At 38.7% G+C, this 21,232-nt stretch overlaps 3 protein-coding genes across 4 annotated transcripts; all 3 read left to right on the top strand.

Moving 5' to 3' along the window:
- The first annotated feature begins 4,009 nt into the window (after window positions 1-4,009).
- Window positions 4,010-8,360, top strand: LOC113777573. 2 transcript variants are annotated; one of them, XM_027322745.1, is made up of 5 exons: window positions 4,010-4,245; window positions 4,875-5,100; window positions 5,595-5,680; window positions 5,766-7,377; window positions 7,543-8,360. In XM_027322745.1, exons 2-5 carry the CDS (start codon window positions 4,935-4,937, stop codon window positions 8,178-8,180), a joined length of 2,502 nt encoding a protein of 833 aa, XP_027178546.1. In that variant the 5' UTR covers window positions 4,010-4,245; window positions 4,875-4,934; the 3' UTR covers window positions 8,181-8,360. The 2 variants fall into 2 exon arrangements, with proteins under 2 accessions (XP_027178546.1, XP_027178616.1); XM_027322815.1 differs by having other exon boundaries at window positions 4,872-5,100.
- Window positions 8,361-16,867: 8,507 nt separating this feature from the next.
- On the top strand, window positions 16,868-17,707 carry LOC113752368 (metallothionein-like protein type 2). The gene is made up of 3 exons (XM_027296486.1): window positions 16,868-16,958; window positions 17,217-17,288; window positions 17,389-17,707. The coding sequence occupies exons 1-3, from the start codon at window positions 16,894-16,896 to the stop codon at window positions 17,480-17,482; spliced, it is 231 nt and encodes a 76-aa protein (XP_027152287.1). The 5' UTR covers window positions 16,868-16,893; the 3' UTR covers window positions 17,483-17,707.
- A 583-nt stretch (window positions 17,708-18,290) lies between these two features.
- LOC113783140 (pentatricopeptide repeat-containing protein At1g07590, mitochondrial-like) lies at window positions 18,291-21,215 on the top strand. Its single transcript, XM_027329203.1, has 3 exons — window positions 18,291-18,804; window positions 19,053-20,789; window positions 20,881-21,215. The coding sequence occupies exons 1-2, from the start codon at window positions 18,445-18,447 to the stop codon at window positions 20,301-20,303; spliced, it is 1,611 nt and encodes a 536-aa protein (XP_027185004.1). The 5' UTR covers window positions 18,291-18,444; the 3' UTR covers window positions 20,304-20,789; window positions 20,881-21,215.
- Window positions 21,216-21,232: the final 17 nt, after the last annotated feature.

Below are 21,232 nucleotides of genomic sequence, written 5' to 3'. Positions count from 1 at the left end.
AGTGCTGCTGAGAAGACTTTAATTTAGTAATTAAAGTTGAAATAGTAGAAGGATTTAGATTCAAATTTCTCTTCCTCCTCTTCATTTCTTAAAACCCCACCTCTCTCCTGTTAAGCAAAAAGTAAAAGAAAAAATAAAAAGGCTTTTTGCTGCCGCATCATTTCGGGCTTTATCTCACGAGTAGAAAGTTTATTGCTTGTTTATAGTTGCTAAAATTTCTCCAAAAAATCGGGGTTCTGGGCTAATAAAATGAGTCGTCAACGCAACGCAACTCGTGATATTTTTAATTTTTCGTTGAATAACGTAACTCCCACATGTTTCGGCAGAAGTAGAGATCACGTTACTAGTTCTCAATCTTCGCAGCCGATGACCCAGAAAACTCACTGGATTCCGACTCTGGTCCAGCTTCCTGATATTTTTTGCAGTTGCCCAATTAGAATTCTTCTGTATAAGGCCAAGTAGCCAAGTGCTGCTGCTGCTGCTTTTTGAGTACCGAGGGTGGCTTAAAATTTTTATTCAAAAAAGTTGAAACTGGAACATTGATCAAGTAAACACATCTCTGCTGAACAGAAGCTCCCAGACCAGACAATATATTTAATGAATGTGTCAACGTTAAACTTACGTTCGAGTACTAATGAGAAGTTTAATTAATTCAATGGTTCACGGGTTGGTTTGAACTTTGATGCGGTCTCAGTCCAATAATACCAGTCAAAACTCCAGAGTCCATAATGCCCAAATGCATGCAAGGACTAAGGAGAGGAACCTGTCAAATATTAACGTCTTTTTCCCCCCCCCTTCTGATACGGACGTCTTCATCATCTCAATTAAATCATCTCTTGGCCTACAATGGACCTCAGTAGTTCGTGATCTTAATCCCAAGCTTATCAATCACATCCCAATATAACATTCCGGAATCACAGTTGTTGAGATTGCACAGTCGTCTGAATTGAAGGCTGAGAACTTCAGACGGCCAGGGTGTATCATGGACATAGTAGTTCGTGTGGATTGAGATTTGATCAATCTTGTGACCTCAAATTTGGTAGAAGGTCGAGTTTGATTGTACTATGAGCGTCATCTTTTAAGTTAATAGAAAGAAAATAAGGCTCCACCGGACACAATAAACATTAGACATGGCCTTGTTTGGATTGTGATTTTTTGAAATTTTTTCTAATATATTTTTCATGAATATATTTTTAATTATTTTTTAACTCATATACATCAAATTATTACAATACATTCATTTTTTGAAAAATAAGTTTTTTAACTATAATATTATAGTAATACACAAACAAAAATAACCTAAAAAACACAAAAAACAACCTCAAAAATACCAAAAATAATTTTAAAAATACAAAAAAAGCAATCTCAAAAACATAAAAAACTACCTTAGAAAACACAAAAAATAACCTAAGGAATAATCTCATTTACAAAAAAAAATTTTCAACTACATCGCTACAGTAAAATATTTCAATAACATCCTAAAAAACAACTAACCCAAACGGAGCTAGTAGTAATCTAAACGGTAGATATCAGAATGAAAATTCAATTGATCTTTGTAATTTTCTTGTTGAATGCATTCAAATTAGTCGTATAAAAAACAGTACATTGAATTTACACAAACACGGTGCGGGTACGAATAAACTTGATTCTGTCACAGCCAGAAACTAGGTACACATTACGTGTCAGTTTCGAATTCGTTAACCCCAAATTAGTTTAGTCTTTGATCTTTCGTTTTCTCATTGGCGCCTTTTTTTCTTTTCCTCTCCTCCTTCCGCATTGCTGCTTCTTTTTTGGCCCTGGAACGGAGAAACTGTAGTTGACTTTTGTTTTGGATTTTTACTTGACGATCTACTTTGAGTCGGCCTGCGTTGGATTACGGGCGTCGACTAATTTATGCCCCTTTCCCTCGAGAAGTTCTAGATTGACTATTCTGTTGAGTTGACTCGAACCGAAACCTTGTTTTTTTTTTTTTCCAATTCAACTCATCCTTCATCTTTCCCGAAGAAATGACTTTTTGAGCATTACCCTATTAAAATTTAAAATAGTTTAGTGAAGAATAAAATTCTCTTCAAGAACTACCACTGCACCGCACTACTACTGCAGGCTTGAGTCAAAGAGTCACTACACAGTACACACGAACGGAACATACTTTGAAATAGGACCAAGACAAACTACTCTGAAGACTGCAGCATTTGTCGCAAGGTCTAAAGTTTGTACTAAAATGCTCGTCCGGAAAAGGACCATAATAAAACTTAAAAGAAAAAAGAGACAGAGACAGAGACAGAGAATAGCCCACGATCTCCTCTGTGGCTAAAATGAAATCTGACATTGCAATTTATTATGAGCAAATACGTCCCTCCTCCTTTGGCATCCATTATTGCTATCTTGGTTGGTTTGTTGGGTGGTGCTGCATCAATCTCAATGACTCCTGACCTTTCGTGAGAGAAAAAATCGTTAGTGTCTTTCTCTTACATTGAGAAGCCAGTGGTCCTTGCCAGCTGGGGTTATTTCTGAAGTTTTTGCCCGCGTTGCCGGGTATGGCAACTTGTGGAATTGTACTAAACAGGAGTTCGGTACAATTTGCCCGTCAAGATCATGGATAACCAAATGGGAATCCACAAGTAATTCCTCCTTACAAGTTAAAGTCTGACAGTCATATTTTTACCAAGAAATATAAAAGAATAAGCTAATTGCTTTGAATTAAAAGAACCCATATTTCTTACTGAAGGGTCTTGTGTTCCATCAAGTATCAGCCATTCACTATTAATTAGTATTTTGCTAACTAAAGCAATTTACTTTACCTAATTGATTTTCTTGCTTCACAATACTAAACCAGTGAGGACGAACGGTTAAATGAGCATCCAGCAGGGGCGGGTTAGCAGTGAACTCGTCCAACCATAAAAGAAAAAGAACACCAAACCAAAAAAAATTGTGAAGTCATCTCGATCGAGATTGTTATTGTTTGATGGATCTCTACTTCATTAGGAACAGCAAAAGTAAGAGACCTAGTGCATGATCAAAGTAGCATTACAGATATGTTATTTTTAGTGCACGTTTATCCTATCATTAATGTAGACTTTTGTGGTGTAATTAAATCAAATTATGTTGGACGATTTCTAGCAATTTTGTTAATGAAATTCACCTTTTATCCAAAAAAATAATAATAATTCCACCCATGCGTGATACATCACAAATAAATAATGTTTGAGTCGTTTTAGTACAATTTAACTTAAATTAATCTTTTTGAAAGTGCATAGCATCTAAATGTATGACATATATATAAAATCTGTTTTGAACTCTAAATTTTGCACATGAAATATGCATTTGAACCTGTTAACATATGCATTGTTAGTATTAAAAAAAATTATTCATTGATTTTCTAGTAGAAAAAAGCACCATAAAAACCCTATCTTATTTTTTAGATAAAAATGTCACTTTCATTGAGCTCAGCTTCAGCCTACATTCAAGTACGGTAGTTGAACCTTCAGTAACCAGTGGTGGTTAAGTTTTAATGGCGACTAGTACTACGTCGTGGGCTTGATGGCTGAGGGGTTTTGGTAATCTAATCTTAATCTAATCTCTTGCAAACTTATTCCATTGACCCATTCTTTGTTGGCGTCCCACCTCAAAGATTAGCAAAATCTAAAAAACTCCTGCATAAAATGCGGGGGAAAAAACAAGAAAACAAAGATGGTACACAAATAAATGCGTATAGATAAAGTAGTTGACGGGCAAATGCCTGGCGCCTAAATTGGTTTGGATGGCGTCTTCTTCTTGTAGTCTTTCTTGAAAATGGCTAACGAACGACTAACTAATAACAACGATCTTCTAATTCTCTCTCCTTTATACAGTTTTTGTAGTACTAGTCGATCGTCAAATTTTACCAAAACATAAAACTTCCTAAAATTGATGTTCTTCTCATTAATGTTCTCATAAATTTATCCCACAAGATAAGAAAAGTAAAAAAGTTACTGTTACATTCAACATATATACGAGTCCAAGTCTTCTACTACTTTTCTCTGTCTTCCTTCAAAGCCGCCAGAAGTTAGAGTCTCCTGCATGCCTGCTTACTATTCAAGACATTATCTTTCTTGTTTGGCTCTTCCGCTGCCTCTATTGTAACCCGCCTTCCAGTGCCTCTATTGTTTGGTTCTGCTAGTACTTTGTTCGCGAGTTGGGAATTTCCGGTATACAACGTTGTGGAGAGGTGTCTGTTACATGTGATCATTAACTGTTTCATGAACTGTAAGTTATTTGCCCTCCTTTTCAATTCCTTCTGGTATTTTTCTTTTCTATTACTGGGTTTTATCGTACGTGTTTGTCAAAATCGATCGATTACCAGTACTTCTTTCCCTGCATCTCTTCTTTGAGTTCTTGGTTTGGTTCCTTGATATCCAAACTCTACATACTGAAGGGTGTTTGCTTTATTGATGCTGGAAACAAATTTATTTTGATCAATTCTGGTTTGTGATTTCATCTTTTTGAGCTTATGCTGAACCCTACCTTTTCTTCAGATAAATGGCTATCCAAATAGCTGACCATATTGTTTTCCTTCTCAAAACGGAAAAACTCCTACTTTGTATTTTTAACGCAAGCTACAGTGAAAATTTGAGGTTTGTTGAGCTACCAGGTTTTGAACGATTGCCAAGCGCAGACAATAAAAATTGAAATGTAACAGTTAGTACTAAAAACTTGAATTTTGCTCCTTTAATTCCCAAGGGAGCAGTCTGAGAGTACTGGGTTTCCGGGCATGTATGATGTAACTTATATTGGACATGGATTGTCTTCCTGAGTTTAAATTGGTGATGGGGTTCACATGATTCCAGCAGTTAAAAGGATCATAGACTGACTGTTTGATTTGGATGTGTTAGCAGGTTGGACAGAATATATTAGACTAGGACTTGATTGGGTAGTGGAGTGAGAGCGGTCTTAACATGGAAAAGAACGCGTATACGAGGCATGTTAATGAATTAGATGAACTTGAACATGTCCATCCGAGCTGCATGTGGGGCTTTGTACATGCCATCAACTACCATCAATGGCACTTTAATCTCAAGAGGATGCTTCTGCAGAAGATAACTCCACGAAAACGTATCAAAGGTAAGCCATTTCTTTTTATGCACACCGTCTTTCTTCTCATAATGTCTCACAGTCGTCGTTAGATGCATTGCAGCAAATCAGTTTCATTACTGGTGCATGCTGGTATCTCCTACGATCCTCTCTGATTCAAATTTCTCATCTATTTCTCCGAAGACTTTGAATAATTGTTCATAGATCATATGCTAAGTGTAACTCGAATTTATGTTTAAGCATCAGTTTATCTCTTATCCAACTCTATTAAATTAGAGACAAGCAAATTGAATGCGTAACATTTTTCTGTTAGTACTCTCAATTGAAGATTTGGATATCTCAAATACCAAATCAAATCTTAGTTACTGATGCCAAACCATCAATGCTGATGCTGTATCTCTACCAATAATCTAATTCCTTGCTGTTGCATATTGATTGATTGTGTCGTGCAAGTTTGAATGGATATGTACTGTAAAGTGATCTCTTTATTCTGTCTTACTAACATAAGCCCCCTTTTTCCTCAGGCAGCAGAAATTCCAAAGCTAAGGAACTTCTTCATGATCCCGTGGAACAGCAAAAGCTGCTATATGAGGAGGAAAAACACCTCTCCGTATGTTTTCTAAATAACTACACATTTGTTAGCTTTTTTTTTTTGGTTGGACTAGCTGATAACGGAAATATCTCTGAATTGTCAGAGTGCTAAGGAGTCTCGCTCAAACCATAAAAGATCTCTGAAAGCTAGAATAAAATCATTGATTGCAGAAGAGATGTCAAAAGAAGGCAATGGCAAACAACGGGTTTCAAGCAATGCTTCTCAACCTAAATTGCAGCGTACTTATTCAATCCATCATCTAGAGCCTCCAGACCAGGGATTTGGTGAAATATGCACTGACTGGGAACATCCAGTTCTTTTCTTTCCCAGCAACAAGGAAAATAGTGCTAAAAAACTTCCACCAAAGATGAATGTCCAGAACAAGCGAGATGCACATGGAAAAAGTTTCAAGGAGTTGAGCGTCAAGGATGCTTCAAAAGAGAGAGAACATGCCAATGTTCTGGAAATTTTTAAAGTAAATAAGGACTTGTTTCTGGAAATTGTACAGGATAAAGATGGCGGCCTTAGAAAATTCTCTCATACTTCCCCCGGTTCCAATGCAAAAGCAAGATTAAACAAGTCAGGATCGTTCCCTGCTGCTGATTTCTTGCAGAAAAGAAGCCTTGAACCTAGCACATTGAAGCAAAAGCAGAGTGAAACTTGGTCTGCCCCAAAAGGGGAGAAGTTGCCCACTGGTTCCCTAATGCCAAATCTGGACAAGTTCAAGCGTCCAAAGCATGCCCGCTCAAAATCACTGCCTCTCGAGTACATTAACAGAGGCAGCAAACTGGGTCAAGCATTGAATTTTATCCTAGAGAATACTAGTGAACCAGATAAAGTGAATAAGGAAGTGCTCACACCTTTAAAGGAAAGTAAGCAGTTGGATCATTTTGAGGTCAAGGAGGGTAGAGATCAAGCCAACTCTTCCGATCTTTCAGTCCTGAGTGAAGTTTCTAGTGGATATGTCTCTACCAAATTAGAAAAAGATTCTGATAATAGGGATGAAACCACTACAACCTGCAGAGTCGATGAAGGAAATTCTTTCAATTCTTATGAAGCTGAGGAATATTCTTCTGGCAAAAGTAAACGAACTCATAGAAGAAGTTCTTCCCTTAATGAGTCAATGGAGAAATATACTTGGTTGTTTGAGAATAATTTTGGGAAGGAAGTGAAGTTAGACCAGTCGAGGAGCTTAAAGTTGAAAAATGAATATGAGATGGAATCTGGTGGAAATGTTTCTACACGTTTTAGAAGAATTCGCTCTGTATCTAATGTTGATGTCTATTGTTCCTTCTATGGTGATGCTAATTTGGACGGTTGGCCAATTTCAACAGTGGAGGAGGAGAATGGTTCCCACGAAAGGGATAGTTGTCAAGATGAATTGAAGCCTGTAGTCGTTTCTCCAAACACAGAAGAAATATCACCGGGGGATGTTGAAGAGTCTGTACACCAAAATGAATTACAAGAAAGAGATGGACGTGCTAACCACGTGGAGAACTTGGGTGAATCAAGAGAAAAAATTTTGGGTAGTGTCGAAGATCTTGAAGAAAAATATGATGCGCTAACAGTTGGCGAAAGAACTTCGTACTCGGAGCAAGAGAGCAACTGTTTTGCCATTGATCCCTGTGAATTGCCACGACCAAGTCCTGTTCCTGCCTTCGAGACTTGCTTTGAAGAAGATGCGTCTAGCTCATTAGAGTTCCAAGCCTCAGAAGGTAATCAATAACATCCAGTACTATTTCATTTTGTCTTTTCCATTATCCTGACCCCTCCTACTGCAAAAATGTCTAAGAGTTCCATACTATGGATAGAGCTACTTGGTGTAACTTCTTACCCATGCTCTAATGATTAATAGAAACTTCTACATGTTACTCTTTTAGGTTGCGCTCATTTTGATGACAAGGAATCTTCGATCAACTGCAAGAATAGCTTCGATATGGAACCTTCTGCATTGTTTTCTAGTATGCCAAATCTAGATCCTGTGAAGGATGCTGAGCTTGTTGGATCTTACAATGAATACGATGCTGATTTAGATTACGTGAAAGATATTCTTGAAAACTCAGGCTTTGGCAAGGATGCGTTCCACATGACATTGCACTCATCTAACCAGCCAATAGACCCATTAGTATTCGATGAAATGGAAGCTTACTGGCATAAAGAATGTTCAGCAGAGGACTACTGTGGCTGTTATCATCATCAGCTTCTATTTGATCTAGTTAATGAGAAGCTACTCCACCTATATGGGAGATCATTCCCGTATTATCCCAAGGCATTGGGTTCTAGTTGCTATATTCGTCCATTTCCAGTTGGTGACCGGATTGTTGATGAGATGTGTAATAGTGTTAATACATTGATGAAATTGAAGACAGAGCAAAAGCAATCACTTGAGTGCCTTGTTGCTCTGGACATGGGGAAGGATGATGGTTGGATGAACCTACAGTTGGAAAGTGAGTGTGTGGGCCTTGAGGTAGAAGACATAATTTTTGATGAACTCTTGGAAGAACTTTTATGTTCTTGATTTGCATTTTCGGATAGTGCCAATTGCGCTTTTGTACATTGAAATTTTGCTCTAGCATCATTGTACATAGATTATTAGATTGATGTGTGATTGGAGTTCACCATATGTTGTAGCATCATTCTTGATACAAAATGTTTGATTTGTCTTATTAGTTTGATACTGCACAGGAATTTCGATCTAGTGTGGATGAAATATCTGTTGTTAATATTTCTTGTGCTTTAGCTTGCCACTTTTTTTTCCCAATTCAGCCTGATCGCTGCTGTTCCCTGAGAATGAAATGGTTTGCTCTTCTAAAAGCTGAACTGACATTGGTATCTGAGAATAGGTTCTTAATCTTTACTTCTTTAGGGAGATAAGATAATGAAGCAATTTACTGTCAATCAAAGAGTGGGAATTTCTTTCTTCAAATAATAAAATATCGTTAGCGCATACGCTTGTTCAGTTAGAGACAGGTGGAACGATTGATAGGATATCCTAACGTTATCATAAGGGCATACTTTAAAATTTTTGCACGAATAATCCACGTTTTCGATGGCATTAAATAGGGTAAAATATAGAAAAACCCCTTAAGATTAATCCAACATATAGAAAAACTTCTTATAGTTTCAAAACATATATTCTGGTACCTCGTACTTTAAACTAATTTAACAAAGTGACGGAAATCGTCTAAATTAATGTGTTTGAAGTACAAGCATTTCTTTTGCGAGTGTACTGGAAACAAATAAATTTTTAGTTAATATACCTATTATATCCTTAGAATTATAAGATAGAAAAACCTCTTGTTGTTAAACAAACCTACAGAAAAAGTCTTTTATGATTTCAAATCATACAATCTAGTATCTCATGGTTTGAACTAATATGAAAAATTGACAAAAATCATTTAAATTAACAAGTTTGAAGTTGCTTGACATGGAAAATGATTTTTTAAATCAAATTTTTAGCTGATATACTTATTTAAATCCTTAAAACTCATAAAATAAAAAAAAAAAAAAAATTCCAAGTTCAACTCATCTTATTTCTATATATAAAATCAATCAATAAAAATTTTCAAATAAAATTCACTTTATTTCTATAAACAGAATAAATAAATAAGAACTTTCAAATACAACTTACCTTATTCCTATGTACAAAATAAATAAATAAAAGCAACATGTAACCATAGGGGATTTTTCTGTAGTAAATTTTTTTTTTTTTTTTTTGACGAAACGATAAGATTTTTATAAACTAAAGGAACTGTACATATGCGAGCAACGGCTCGAGAGACTTTACAACTAGTGCTCAATTGCACTGAGGAAAATACCATTCCTCATCCACAGTAATGCCTAAGGCATAAGAACTTAAGCTTTTACATTCAGTCATAATATTTTCCCTGGCTAGCTCAAAGGAGCACATACGAAACATTTTCTGTAACTCAATAATGTCATCAGTCAGAGTTGTTAAACAACTGTCTAGGGAGCTCGGATTCTTTAACTGTCTTAGTAACTCTTTGTTCTGGAGTAACATTTTGATTTTGCCCCAATGCTGCTCCAAAGCTTTACACAAGACCAGTTTGACTGCTGCTGCATCGTCAAGGAGCTTGGTTCCAAGTGATCTCTCCTTTAGTGCCCATTCTGCAATCCTTGTGTGCGAAAAGGTCTCAGCTATGACTCCAATTCCAGTTGACAATTGCCTCTGCCAACTAGTTGAAATCACTTGAAGTACTATGGACTCCTTATCTTCATTCTCCTGATGATGCACTGTCTGAGTAGCAACTGTTTCTCCTGTACTCATTCTGTCCTTGGTTTTCATTAGTTCCTCTTGCTCGAGCCACTCCTTCTAGGCCTTGTTCATAGTCCTCACTGGATGACTTCTGCTTTGGCCTTCGAAAAGCTGTTTGTTTCTTTCCTTCCACACTTGCCACAAAATGTTAGCAGTCAGTCCAATATGTTGTGTTCCTTCTGGCCTTGCCTTTGCCTCTGATATCTTGCACCACCATCGTTTGAAATCTCCTTGCTGGTCTCGACCTCCATCCCATTGAATTGGTGCCACCTTCCAGATGTCTAGGGTATTTGGACAGCTTAGCAGGAGATGTTCCACTGTTTCCTGATGCTTTCCCACAGGCTCTACAAAACGGATCACCCATCCCTGTCCTTCTAAAAATTGCTTCCCTAACTGGCAAAGCCCCTGTAATGCACTTCCAGATAAACAGTTTAATCTTGTGCTTTATGTTCAGCTTCCACAGAGTATTCCACATCTGCCTCATTTGCTGGCTTCCTTCCCCTATGCTTGGGCCTGCTTCGTCTGATTGTGCCTCCTCAGAACTGCCCTTTCCTTTCATGATAAACTTGTATCCAGATTTGACAGAATAACAACCTCCCCCATTATGCTGCCAGAAATAGCTATCTTCCTTGCCTATTAGACTGATAGGAATGCTCAAGATCCTTTCTGCATCATTCTGGTTAAAAGTTCTGAAAATGGTGTTTCTATCCCAACACTTATGCCTTATAAGCTCCTGCACCATCTTCATTGGGTTGTTACAAGGTCTTGGGGTAGTAGCCTTACCAGAGGTTGTTCCTGGGATCCATTTATGCTCCCAGATGTTTGTGTTTCTTCCATTCCCAATCTTCCTGATTACACCTTCTTCTATGAACCTCTTGGCTCCTAGTAGCCCTTGCCAAATCCAAGAGGCATTTTTTTGAGCTTTACACTTAAATATTGAGACCTTGGGAAAATACTTAGCTCCAAGAACTTTACTGATAAGAAGGTTTGGCTTGGTTAATAACTTCCAAAACTGCTTTCCCAACAAAGCCTTGTTGAAGGCCTCTATATCTTTGAATCCCAAGCCTCCTTCAGGTCTATCGAGAGCCAGTTTTTTCCAAGACAGCCAGTGTAGCTTACTTTTTCCATCTGATTCTCCCCACCAGTAGTTGGCCATTAATGCAGTGATGTCTTTGCACATTTTCCTTGGCATTTTAAAACAAGACATGGCGTAAGTAGGCATTGCCATGGAGACAGCCTTCAACATTACCTCCTTGCCTGCACTGCTTAGCAATTTATTTTTCCAACACTGAAGCTTCCTACTCATGTTTTCTCTGATGAAGCCAAACACTTGGTCTTTTGTTCTTGTTATCACCATTGGAAGGCCTAGATACCTCCCTTGTGTCATTTCCTTCATTCCACCTAAAGCACTACATACTTCCTTTCTTTGCTCCAGGGAGATGTTTTTGCTGAAGAAAACAGCTGATTTATCTAGGTTAACCAGCTGACCTGATGCCTCTTCATACGTCTTGAGGATCTTCATAATTTCATTGGCCTATTGAGTGCTGGCTTTACAGAAAACCAATGAGTCGTCTGCAAAGAAGAGATGTGAAATGATAGGCCCTTGTCTACTAATTTTCAACCCCTGTAGCTCTTTCCTTCCTTCTGCTCTCCTCAACAAGCTTGAAAAGCCTTCTGAACAGATTAGGAAGAGGTAGGGAGACAGAGGATCTCCCTGCCTTATCCCTCTCCCTGGTGTGATGAATCCTTTGGTTTCTCCATTGCAGTTGAAAGAGTAAGTAACCGTTTGCATGCACCTAGTAATCCAGTTGATCCATTGTGAACATAAACCCATCTTCTGCATGGCGGCCTGCAAAAAATGCCACTCAACCCTATCATTGGCTTTAGCCATGTCCAGCTTGATTGCCATGTATCCATCTAAGCCTTGTCTTTTATTTTTGAGGTAGTGCATATACTCATGAGCGATGATCACATTGTCTAGAATTTGCCTATCAGGAATGAAAGCTGATTGTGTATTACTAATGCAAATGTCTAGAATAGGCTTTAGCCTATTAGCCAGGATTTTGGAGATAATTTTGTAAATCACACTACACAGGCTAATAGGCCTAAAGTTTTTCAGGCAAGTAGGATTCAGCATTTTAGGAATAAGAGATATGACAGTGTGGTTTATCGATCTGAGCATATGGCCAGTACTAAAGAAAGAAAGGATAGCAGGGATGACATCTCCTTTTACAATATTCCAAAATTTTTTAAAGAACAGGGGAGACATGCCATCCTGTCCAGGAGCTTTCTCAGGCTGCATAGAAAAAAGAGCTTTTCTGATTTCTTTCTCTTCTATTGGTTTAGTAAGCTTATCATTCATCTCTTGAGATATGGAATGTGAAATATCCTCCAGAACCTCTGACATATCCCTCCTGCCTCCACTAGTGAAAATATCTTTAAAGTATTCTGAAATTTCTGCAACTACCTCTTCCTCATTCTCAGTCCAAGAGCCATTTTCCTTCTGCAGCTTTCTAATTCTATTATTAGTTCTCCTCCCCTTAACGTGAGCATGGAAAAACTTAGTTTTCTTGTCACCTTCTCTTAGCCAGTTGATTCTGGCTTTTTGACTCCAGAAATTTTCTTCCTCCGTGTAGGCTTCTTTAAGCTGATTCTTAAGCTCAGCAACTTTCCCTTTTCTATTCTCACAATCTGAGTTTTTCACCTTTTCAGCTCCTCTTTTATCTTCTCAATCCTGCTTTTGGAATTGGCTTTGAAAGTATTTCTCCATTTCAAAAGTTCAATCCTGCAATTTCTAATCTTTTTGGTAACTTTAAACATGCGGGATCCAACTTCTTCTTTCTGCCAGGCTCTTTCTACTACCCTATACACCTCTTCCCTTTGAAGTCATCTTTTATCAAAATAAAACCTTCTCTTCTGTTTTCCCACTCCTGTACAAGTGTTTAAACTTAACATACTATGATCAGAGGCATAAGTGTCAATGTGCTGACAACTTGCCTTATCAAAAGTCTGGTACCACTCAATGCTTCCCAAGCATCTGTCCAGTCTTTGCCTAATCTCACCCTTATTATCCCAGTGGTTACTCCAAGTCTAGGGATGACCTTCAAAACCTATGTCAACCAGGTTATTAAGATCCAGGAACTCCTTAAAATCTTTAAAGCTCATCTCTTCTCTAACCAGGCCACCCTATTTTTTCTCATTAGAAAGAATATCATTGAAATCCCCAGCAATCAAAAATCTGTTACCCCACAGTCTGCTTCTCTCATGGAGGACCTTCCATTGACTCTTCCTGATATGAGCATCACAGCTCGCATATACTCCTATAAACCACCAAATACACTTGAGATCCAAGTCCTCAATCTTGGCTTCGATGGTAAAGGCTGTTTGCAAAACCTCTACCACCTGAGTGTCTTCCTTTCACAACAAAGCCATACCATCAGCCTTGTGCATTGCCTCCACCACAGCACTGTTATCAAATCTAAGACTCCTAGCTATCCTATCAACTACCTGTTTCCTATTTTTGGTTTCACTCAAGAAAATCAGGTTAGGAGAGAGGAGGTTATTCACCTCCCTCAAATGGGGAACTGTCAAGAGGCTCCCCACACCTTGACAATTCCACACCAAGGCTCTCATAATTGCATGAGGGCCCCATAAAGGTTAGCCCCCACCTCCTCTCCTTCCCTCTCAAACTGGATAGGTTCCAGCATGGATTTGGTCTTTTTACAAACAACATGTTGCTGCTGCAAATCCTCCATCTCCTCATCACAAGGCAGCACCTTCCTTTTACCATTTCCTATAAGACTAAGATCCTGACCATTCAACTCCTTTAAGGGCCTTCTAGAAACCACAGGATTCTTAAGCTTCCTATAGGACCTATTAGCTTGTTTCTTAACCGCCTCCTGGACCTTACTAGTTACCAGGAGCTTGTCCTGGATATCAGTCTCCCCTACACTATACTCCTGGTTCCTATCTACTGGATCTAACCCTGGTGAAATCATGACAGTGTCCTCCTCCCTCACTTCCAATCTTACTGGCTCTATCCGCTCCCCCACCAAGGCTTGGTCAGTCATACAAGGTTCTAGATTACCCTCAACCCTTTGCTGATCACCAGCATCAAGGCCTCTAACTACTGTGCTATAATCAAGGCTCATGGACGTGCACTTATTGGAGGTCCCTAAGCTCTTACTCTCCCTTTCCTTATCCAGAAGTTGTTTAGTTCTATTTTTCTTATCAGCATTCTCAAGGAACTCCAACAGTCTCTCCTCTGCTTGCGACCTACTCCTCTCCCTCTCAACCATCTCTCCATTCTGGAAATTCCAGTACCTTCTGTCCTTACTCAGCTCAGGTTTCAAAGGTCTTTCCTTACTAGGACTTCTGGTGCTCACCGCTCTCATCCAAGGACCATATTGGTTCTCTGAGAGCCTTGCCATCGTAATTCTCTGCTCTTTACAGGATCTTTCGCTATGACCCACAACACCACAATTATACCAAAAGTCTGGGCATCTCTCGTATTTAAACACTACCCACTTCAATTTCCCTGCTGTTTGAACCACTGTGCCTCTAAGGAGAGGTACAGATAGGTCTACAATGGCTAGGATTTTGAGGTGTCTACCCTCTTTTCCCCCAGATTGAGGGACAATAACCTCTCTCACTCCCTTAAACACAGCCCCAATCTTCCTACCCACCTCCTTAGTTAACCAATGTATAGGCAAGTCCCACAGTTGCACCCACATAGGTGCGATAGTAAACTCTCTATAATTTCCTTCAATCCCTTCTGACCATCTCCTAATAACCATCACTTGGTTATCTATAACCCACGGACCCCCTTCCACAATCCTTTCTTTTTCTTCTAGGCTAGGAATGTTAAACTGAAATAAATTGGGCCCTAGTTCCATAACTGTCAAGTGTTTGGGGTAACTCCAAGCAGCAGCTACAAAATTCTTCACCCCTGAAAAATTCGCAACTTTTTCCCCCATAATTCTACCTATCAAACTTCCTTCACATTCTTTAACTCCACTGTTGAGGTCCTCTAGATTCAGGATAGCTCCTGAGAGCTCATTTCCAGCCAAAGAAAATTTCTGCAACAGCTCGGTTAACTCCCCCTCCATAGATACAGTCAGAGGTTCCAAAAAGTGTTACCTTTCCACCCCACAAAAGGCAAGAGCTTAACGTCTACCAATCAGGAGAAAGTACACACAAGAACCGACAGGAAGGGAACACAAACAAACAAAGATAACCAGCACAACACTACCTCAGAAAAAGACAAAGAGATAAACACAGGGAAAACAAGTTAAACAAGCTTTAGCTTACCTTGGGCCAAGACATTTATGACTTTTTATGCTTCTTTTGGTCGGACACCTTCATCGACATGGGCCAGAGCGATAATGGTGTTTTGTGCTTCCTTTGTTCCGACAACCTTCGAAAACTAGTGGTGATATTAGTACTGTATTAACTCTGCATTAGATTCAGGCATAAAAAATTTGGTGTTGGATTGTTTCTCTGAGAAGGAGTCGCGGGAATATGTGTTTTTGAAAAAGTTTGAGTTTGCTGAAGATCCCACCACTGGGGGGAGGGAGGCTCTAATCCCAAGAGAGAGACTTTTCCCTCTACACTGAGAGGATTTCCTCCGACGTTTCTGTAGTAATAGAATGGTTGTTAGAAGGTCTTTTATTGCTTATATATATTAGGATAATTGTGTCATTTCATCCGCCTCCGTCAATTTTGACAATTTTCGTTATTATTTCAAATTAGTTCAAACCATGAGGGAGCGAAATGTATGATTTGAAACTATAAATGAGTTTTTCCATAGGTTAACTTAATCACACGGAGCTTTTTTGTATTCTCACCTTTGGAGTCTTGGGCTTGGGAATTTAATCAAATTGGTGCTTCACACACAAATGAGAAATTTCCTATGTAAAACTTGTCTCTTTCAAGTGGGATACATAAGCGTAAGGTCCCAGCCTTAAGTTAAGGCACCGATGGAGAACCAAGGCGTTGCTATTATAGGTACTCATTCCCCGGACCATTCTGTTTTATGGTCTTGGCCTTGTGGCGTGAATTTTCTTCTTTTAACCATGATTCGATATTGATTTGATAGTTATGGGCATTAGACTGAGCAGACAAGGGAAGAACAATTGGTTTGCATCAAGTTGACTTCAGCACATTTTGATAATCGTCTGAATGTAGGTTTTCATCTTGCAATAATATAGGTACAGATCGGAGATAATGTAAGTTGAGAGGCAAGCATCATGCCTGTCATTTCGTGTCGGGTAATCCTTGGAAGACGTTGACAACAGCGCAAAAAATAAAGCACAGGTAAGCACGTTTGGCGTAAGCACTTGTGCTACAACTGATCCAGATGAAAGAAACTTTGTACTGGGATTAATATTTTATGTCTGGGGATAACATTATTCATTTTCAAGCAACATCTGCGGTTACATGTGTGTTTATCAAGTTCTCTGGGGTGGGTATTATATTTATTAGCAACTGATGTGATTAATACATTGGTCATTGTTCTAATGTATGATTATTTGAATCATTTTTTGATGCCAACTTGATATTATGCCTACGGTTCAATGATACAAGTTATGATAATCGCAGAAGGCTTGCTTTCATTGGGCAAAGAAAGGTTGGTTCTCAGAAGTTATAAGTTTTCAACAGGGTTTTATTATGCTCCATTCTGCTAATGTCATGAGTTATCGAAGTCAGAAGCCAAAAAACCGACATGAATGGTTCAATATGACAGTGACGTGCAGGCTGGTATTGTAATACTAAGAAGGGTAGGAATTATCAATTAATCTATTCTACATCTCCACGTAACAACACAAATATCAGAAGGCTGGTATTGTGGATGATCACCAGCATCTCTCTTTCCCCTTTGCATTATAAATAGGTGCCAGCTGCTGTGCAAATAACTCGATTAAGTCTGCATTGGTGAATTAAAATTGGAAGGAAAATGTCTTGCTGTGGAGGATACAGTGGCTGTGGTTCTGGCCGCAATTGTGGCAGCGGCTGCGGAGGGTAAACACTTCACAAATCATAAACAGTCCTCCAATCTTTTGTTTGACTTCTAATTAGATGTCAGACATATTTTAAGTCTGCTGCTGGACTACTGTTTGCATTTGAATATGTCTTCAAGAAAATATGTATTTTTGATAAATACGTTTTCTTATGATACATATACTTTTGAATCTGATAATTGTCTTGCTAAAGTTCATATGTCGAGAATTCATCTGTTTCAGTCTTCTTGAGTTGCTTACCAAAATGTTAAACTGACAGTTGCGGAATGTACCCTGATGTCGAGAAGGACACAACTGTGACCCTGATTGAAGGGGTAGCACCAGTGAACATGTATGTAAAGCTTTTGCTTATGAAAGCTAAAAACAAGGGAAACAACAGATATATGTTTGTTTGATTGGAGGGATTGATGTGTATTTTGTACCCTATGCAGTTTCCCCGAGGGATCCGAGAAAAGCTTCGTAGCAGAAGGAGGTCATGGCTGCAAGTGTGCACCAAGCTGCCGATGCAACCCTTGCAACTGTTGATGAAAAAATGACTGATCTGTTGATCTCCACTTAGTAATTATGACTACTATGATGCGACCCTTGGGTAGCCTCAGTTGTTAATGTTCCTGATGGTGTGTGGTAAAGCTTGTCCTAAATAAGAAAGCCATGACTTCTGCAGATCTCCTCTCTGGATTTTGCTGATGTCTTATGGCTATGTTCTGGTCGTGTCCCTTTTCTTTTTCTTTTTTTTTTTTTCTTTTTTTTTTTTTTGTGTTTGTTTGATGCTAGCGTGAAGACTACAATGAGTTGTGTCAGATTAAAAGTACTACTGCTGAGGGAACTGTGTAAGTCATAATCTGGCAAAATTTGCCATGCAAATGACAAGTGATATAGAGTGGGAAGAAAGTTTGGCTAGTAAACTTAGCTAAGAAAGATGTAAGAGCAATCTAATGTAAGCTATCAATGAAAGCTGTTACTGTGGTGAAATTTGTCATGCGAATTATTCTGCTGTTACGACCCTCCTCACTGGAGAGTTCCCTGAGCTGATAGCTGAAGTTACGATGAAATTTTGCCAGATAACTTGATCTAAGGGTAAGACTAAAATTAACCGGAACTCTCAGATCATCTGTTTGTATGATTCCAGTGCAGAAATCATTCATCTGTATTTTGATATTTCCAATCAAAAAGGCTTTTTATGTTCCCCTCTATGGCATTTTGATCAAAATGGTACATTCAAGTCTAAAGGCGGGCAAGGTAGACACCTTATATGGATGGCTAACCCATTTAAATTCAAGTTTGGAAAATAAAGAAATTCAAAGTCAGTCACCTGCATACATAAGAAGCCCTGTAGAAATTTTAGTATCATTTAAATGAGCAAGGACCAAAGTGACAACGGGGGCAAAGGCTAAAGACCCAAATGAAAGTACCTCAAATCATTAGCGTTGAATTGATTGAATCACTTCCCTTATTTACTCTCCATTGTCGGAGTTTCCCTCCAAAAGATGCAAATCGTAGCAGTCGTTCATAAACAAAGTGTCTTAAGAGCAATACGTCGAACAATTGCCGTCCCTTTATGTTCTCCCCGCCACTTCCGCTGTTTTGGCCCCAACTTTTGCACCCAAACAGCAAAGCCAACCCTTATTCCGTGCCCAGAAACTTCGGATTCGGAGAGAGAACAAGTAGAGAACGAAGAAAGAGGAGCAAAGAGCTTGAGCTGGAGAATTGAAAAGCTGCCAAGAGGAGAGCCTGTTGCTTCAGCCTTCCAGAGCTGGATGCGTGATGGCTTCCCAATTCACAGAGGCGACATTTTTCATACTATCAACCGTTTGCGTAAATTCAAAGCCAACAAACGTGCCCTTGAGGTTTCTTGACTTCCCCTTAACCTTTTTCTTCGTATAAAATGCATCATACATGTTTGTGAAAATGATTAAACCAAGTTTTCAGTGTGTAAAAGGCTAAAAGTGGTTAAAGTTGGAAATAGGCCATCTTTAATTCCCTTTGTTAGATTTGAATACAATGCATTTGATATAGCAATTTTCAGTTACTGCGAGTCTTCGGGATATGGAAGCATTTTTGAAATAGAGATCGTAATTGTTTCAACAATTGACAGGTAATGGAATGGGTCATTAGGGAGAGACCCTACAGGCCGAAGGAGCTAGATTACTCGTACTTACTGGAATTCACTACTAAGCTTCATGGGGTATCAAAAGGTGAGAGCCTTTTTTCTCGTATCCCATCAGAGTATCAAAATGAGTTGCTCTACAACAATCTTGTATTGGCATGCTTGGACAAAGGCTTAATAAGGCTTTCACTTTCGTATATGAAGAAAATGAGGGAATTGGGCCATCTCATATCATATCTAGTATTCAATCGCCTCATTATTCTTCATTCATCTCCTGGCCGGAAAAAGACTATTCAGAAAATTCTGACCCAGATGAGAGCAGACAAGGTGGTTCAACATGTTTCTACATACAACATTCTGTTAAAGATAGAAGCTAATGACCACAACATTGAAAGATTGGCAAAAGTGTTTGGTGATATGAAACAAGCAAATGTTGAGCCAAATGAGATTTCCTACTGCATATTAGCTACTGCACATGCTGTGGCGAGGTTGTCTACTGTATGTAAAGCTTATGTTGAAGCTATTGAGAAATCGACAAGTGGAAACAATTGGTCAACATACGACATTCTTGTTATACTGTATGGATACTTGGGTATGCGGACTCAGCTAGAAAGAATCTGGAGCATCATTCAGGGACTACCAAATGTTAGGTCTAAGAGTTTTGTGCTTGCAGTTGAAGCATTTGGCAGAATAGGAGACATAAATCGAGCTGAAGAGCTTTGGGCAGAAATGAAATTAGTCAAGGGATTGAAATCTACAGAGCAGTTGAATTCACTGATATCTGTGTACTGCAAACATGGTTTTATCACAAAAGCAACCAGCCTGTACAAAGAAATGGAGAAAAATGGATGCAAACCTAATGCTATTACCTTCCGGCATCTTGCTCTTGGTTGCTTGAAAGTAGGGTTAAGAAATGAAGCTATCAAAACCCTTGAATTGGGAATGGATATTTCAGTGAGCATGAAAGTTAGGAGGTCCACTCCATGGCTAGAGACCACTCTTTCAATACTTGATATTTTTGCAGACAATGGTGATGTTGAAAATGCGGAGAAATTGTTTGAAGAATTAAAGAAAGCCAACTATACAAGGTATACATTCGTTTATAATACATTGATAAAGGCGTATGTTAAGGCAAAACTACATGAACCAAATCTTCTGAAGAGGATGATTCTTGGAGGGTCTAGACCGGACTCTGAGACCTATAGCCTGTTGAAACTCATTGAGCAGTTTCCAAAGTGATTGCCTTTGTAGTGTAAGCCGTTATAATTATTTGCATACGTTGTTGAGCTGATCAAACAGAATTTTATGGATAAGAGATATCTAATGCAAAATCACTTGCTACTAGTTCTGGACCTTTTGTCCCATACGCGCTAAAGTTGGCGGCATGATGCTGCTTAAATGCTTGCTTCTGCTTGTCGGTGGTTATATTTCAGATGCACTCTCAGCTCCATTTTTTAAGACATGCTTACCTCTCTTGACGTAAGCACAAGGATTCTTGAAACTTGTCCACGCTTTCTCCCGAACATTAGACCATTAGACCAAGTACTGCATTTCTGGCTATTACTTCTCTCCTCTTTGCTTAAGCTTTAAGTATTGACCGGCATCCTGCTTAATGCCATTGGGGATGGTATTGAGATTCTGAAGCTGCCACTTTTTGACACTGATTTCAAGGTTGCTTCAAAAATGTTGACGTGGAATAGCATTCACCTTTGTCTCTACTGACCAGTAAGTACAATTATAATTCTAGTTGACAAGTTATTTCCTTTTGATTAATGTTGTATAATTTTAAAACCTTGTGTTTGCTTTATTCATGTAGGTTTAAAATATCTGCACTATGGGTTCTAACAGGCCAATGGAAAGAATCGATTCCTTCATGTCGAGTTTCTTTGACAGAATCTACAAATGCGGCTTTGTAGCTTATATGTACACTCACACCTCACGGATGGGAATGTCACCAGCATAGATAGCGATTCACTTTTTGGGGCATGTCGAGCGGATTTTAACTATCAAAATAATGAAGTTCGATCTGACTTTGATATGTTAGGAACTAATTAACTTAGCAGTCTTGTTATGGAAGTAATGTGAGCTTGTTTAGTCATGGACTTTGTATCTGAACTTTGGGTTTTTAATTTGGGAATTTAGTTATCACATCCGCGGCATTCAGAATT

This window comes from Coffea eugenioides, chromosome 1 (genome assembly GCF_003713205.1).
Source record: "Coffea eugenioides isolate CCC68of chromosome 1, Ceug_1.0, whole genome shotgun sequence".
Classification (NCBI taxonomy): domain Eukaryota; kingdom Viridiplantae; phylum Streptophyta; class Magnoliopsida; order Gentianales; family Rubiaceae; genus Coffea; species Coffea eugenioides.
Note: the sequence above shows the minus strand (reverse complement) of the source record. Positions and strands in the feature narration are given on the sequence as shown.

What these genes read in the sequence shown, in the direction of transcription:
- LOC113752368 (XM_027296486.1), top strand. Translation starts at nt 16,894, where the DNA reads ATGTCTTGCTGTGGAGGATACAGTGGCTGTGGTTCTGGCCGCAATTGT. An exon ending in TGTGGCAGCGGCTGCGGAGG is followed by an intron (nt 16,959 to 17,216) that starts GTAAACACTTCA and finishes TTAAACTGACAG; the next exon opens with TTGCGGAATGTACCCTGATG. An exon ending in GGGGTAGCACCAGTGAACAT is followed by an intron (nt 17,289 to 17,388) that starts GTATGTAAAGCT and finishes TACCCTATGCAG; the next exon opens with TTTCCCCGAGGGATCCGAGA.
- LOC113783140 (XM_027329203.1), top strand. Translation starts at nt 18,445, where the DNA reads ATGCAAATCGTAGCAGTCGTTCATAAACAAAGTGTCTTAAGAGCAATA. An exon ending in CCAACAAACGTGCCCTTGAG is followed by an intron (nt 18,805 to 19,052) that starts GTTTCTTGACTT and finishes AACAATTGACAG; the next exon opens with GTAATGGAATGGGTCATTAG.
- LOC113777573 (XM_027322745.1), top strand. Translation starts at nt 4,935, where the DNA reads ATGGAAAAGAACGCGTATACGAGGCATGTTAATGAATTAGATGAACTT. An exon ending in AGGAGGAAAAACACCTCTCC is followed by an intron (nt 5,681 to 5,765) that starts GTATGTTTTCTA and finishes CTGAATTGTCAG; the next exon opens with AGTGCTAAGGAGTCTCGCTC. An exon ending in AGAGTTCCAAGCCTCAGAAG is followed by an intron (nt 7,378 to 7,542) that starts GTAATCAATAAC and finishes TTACTCTTTTAG; the next exon opens with GTTGCGCTCATTTTGATGAC.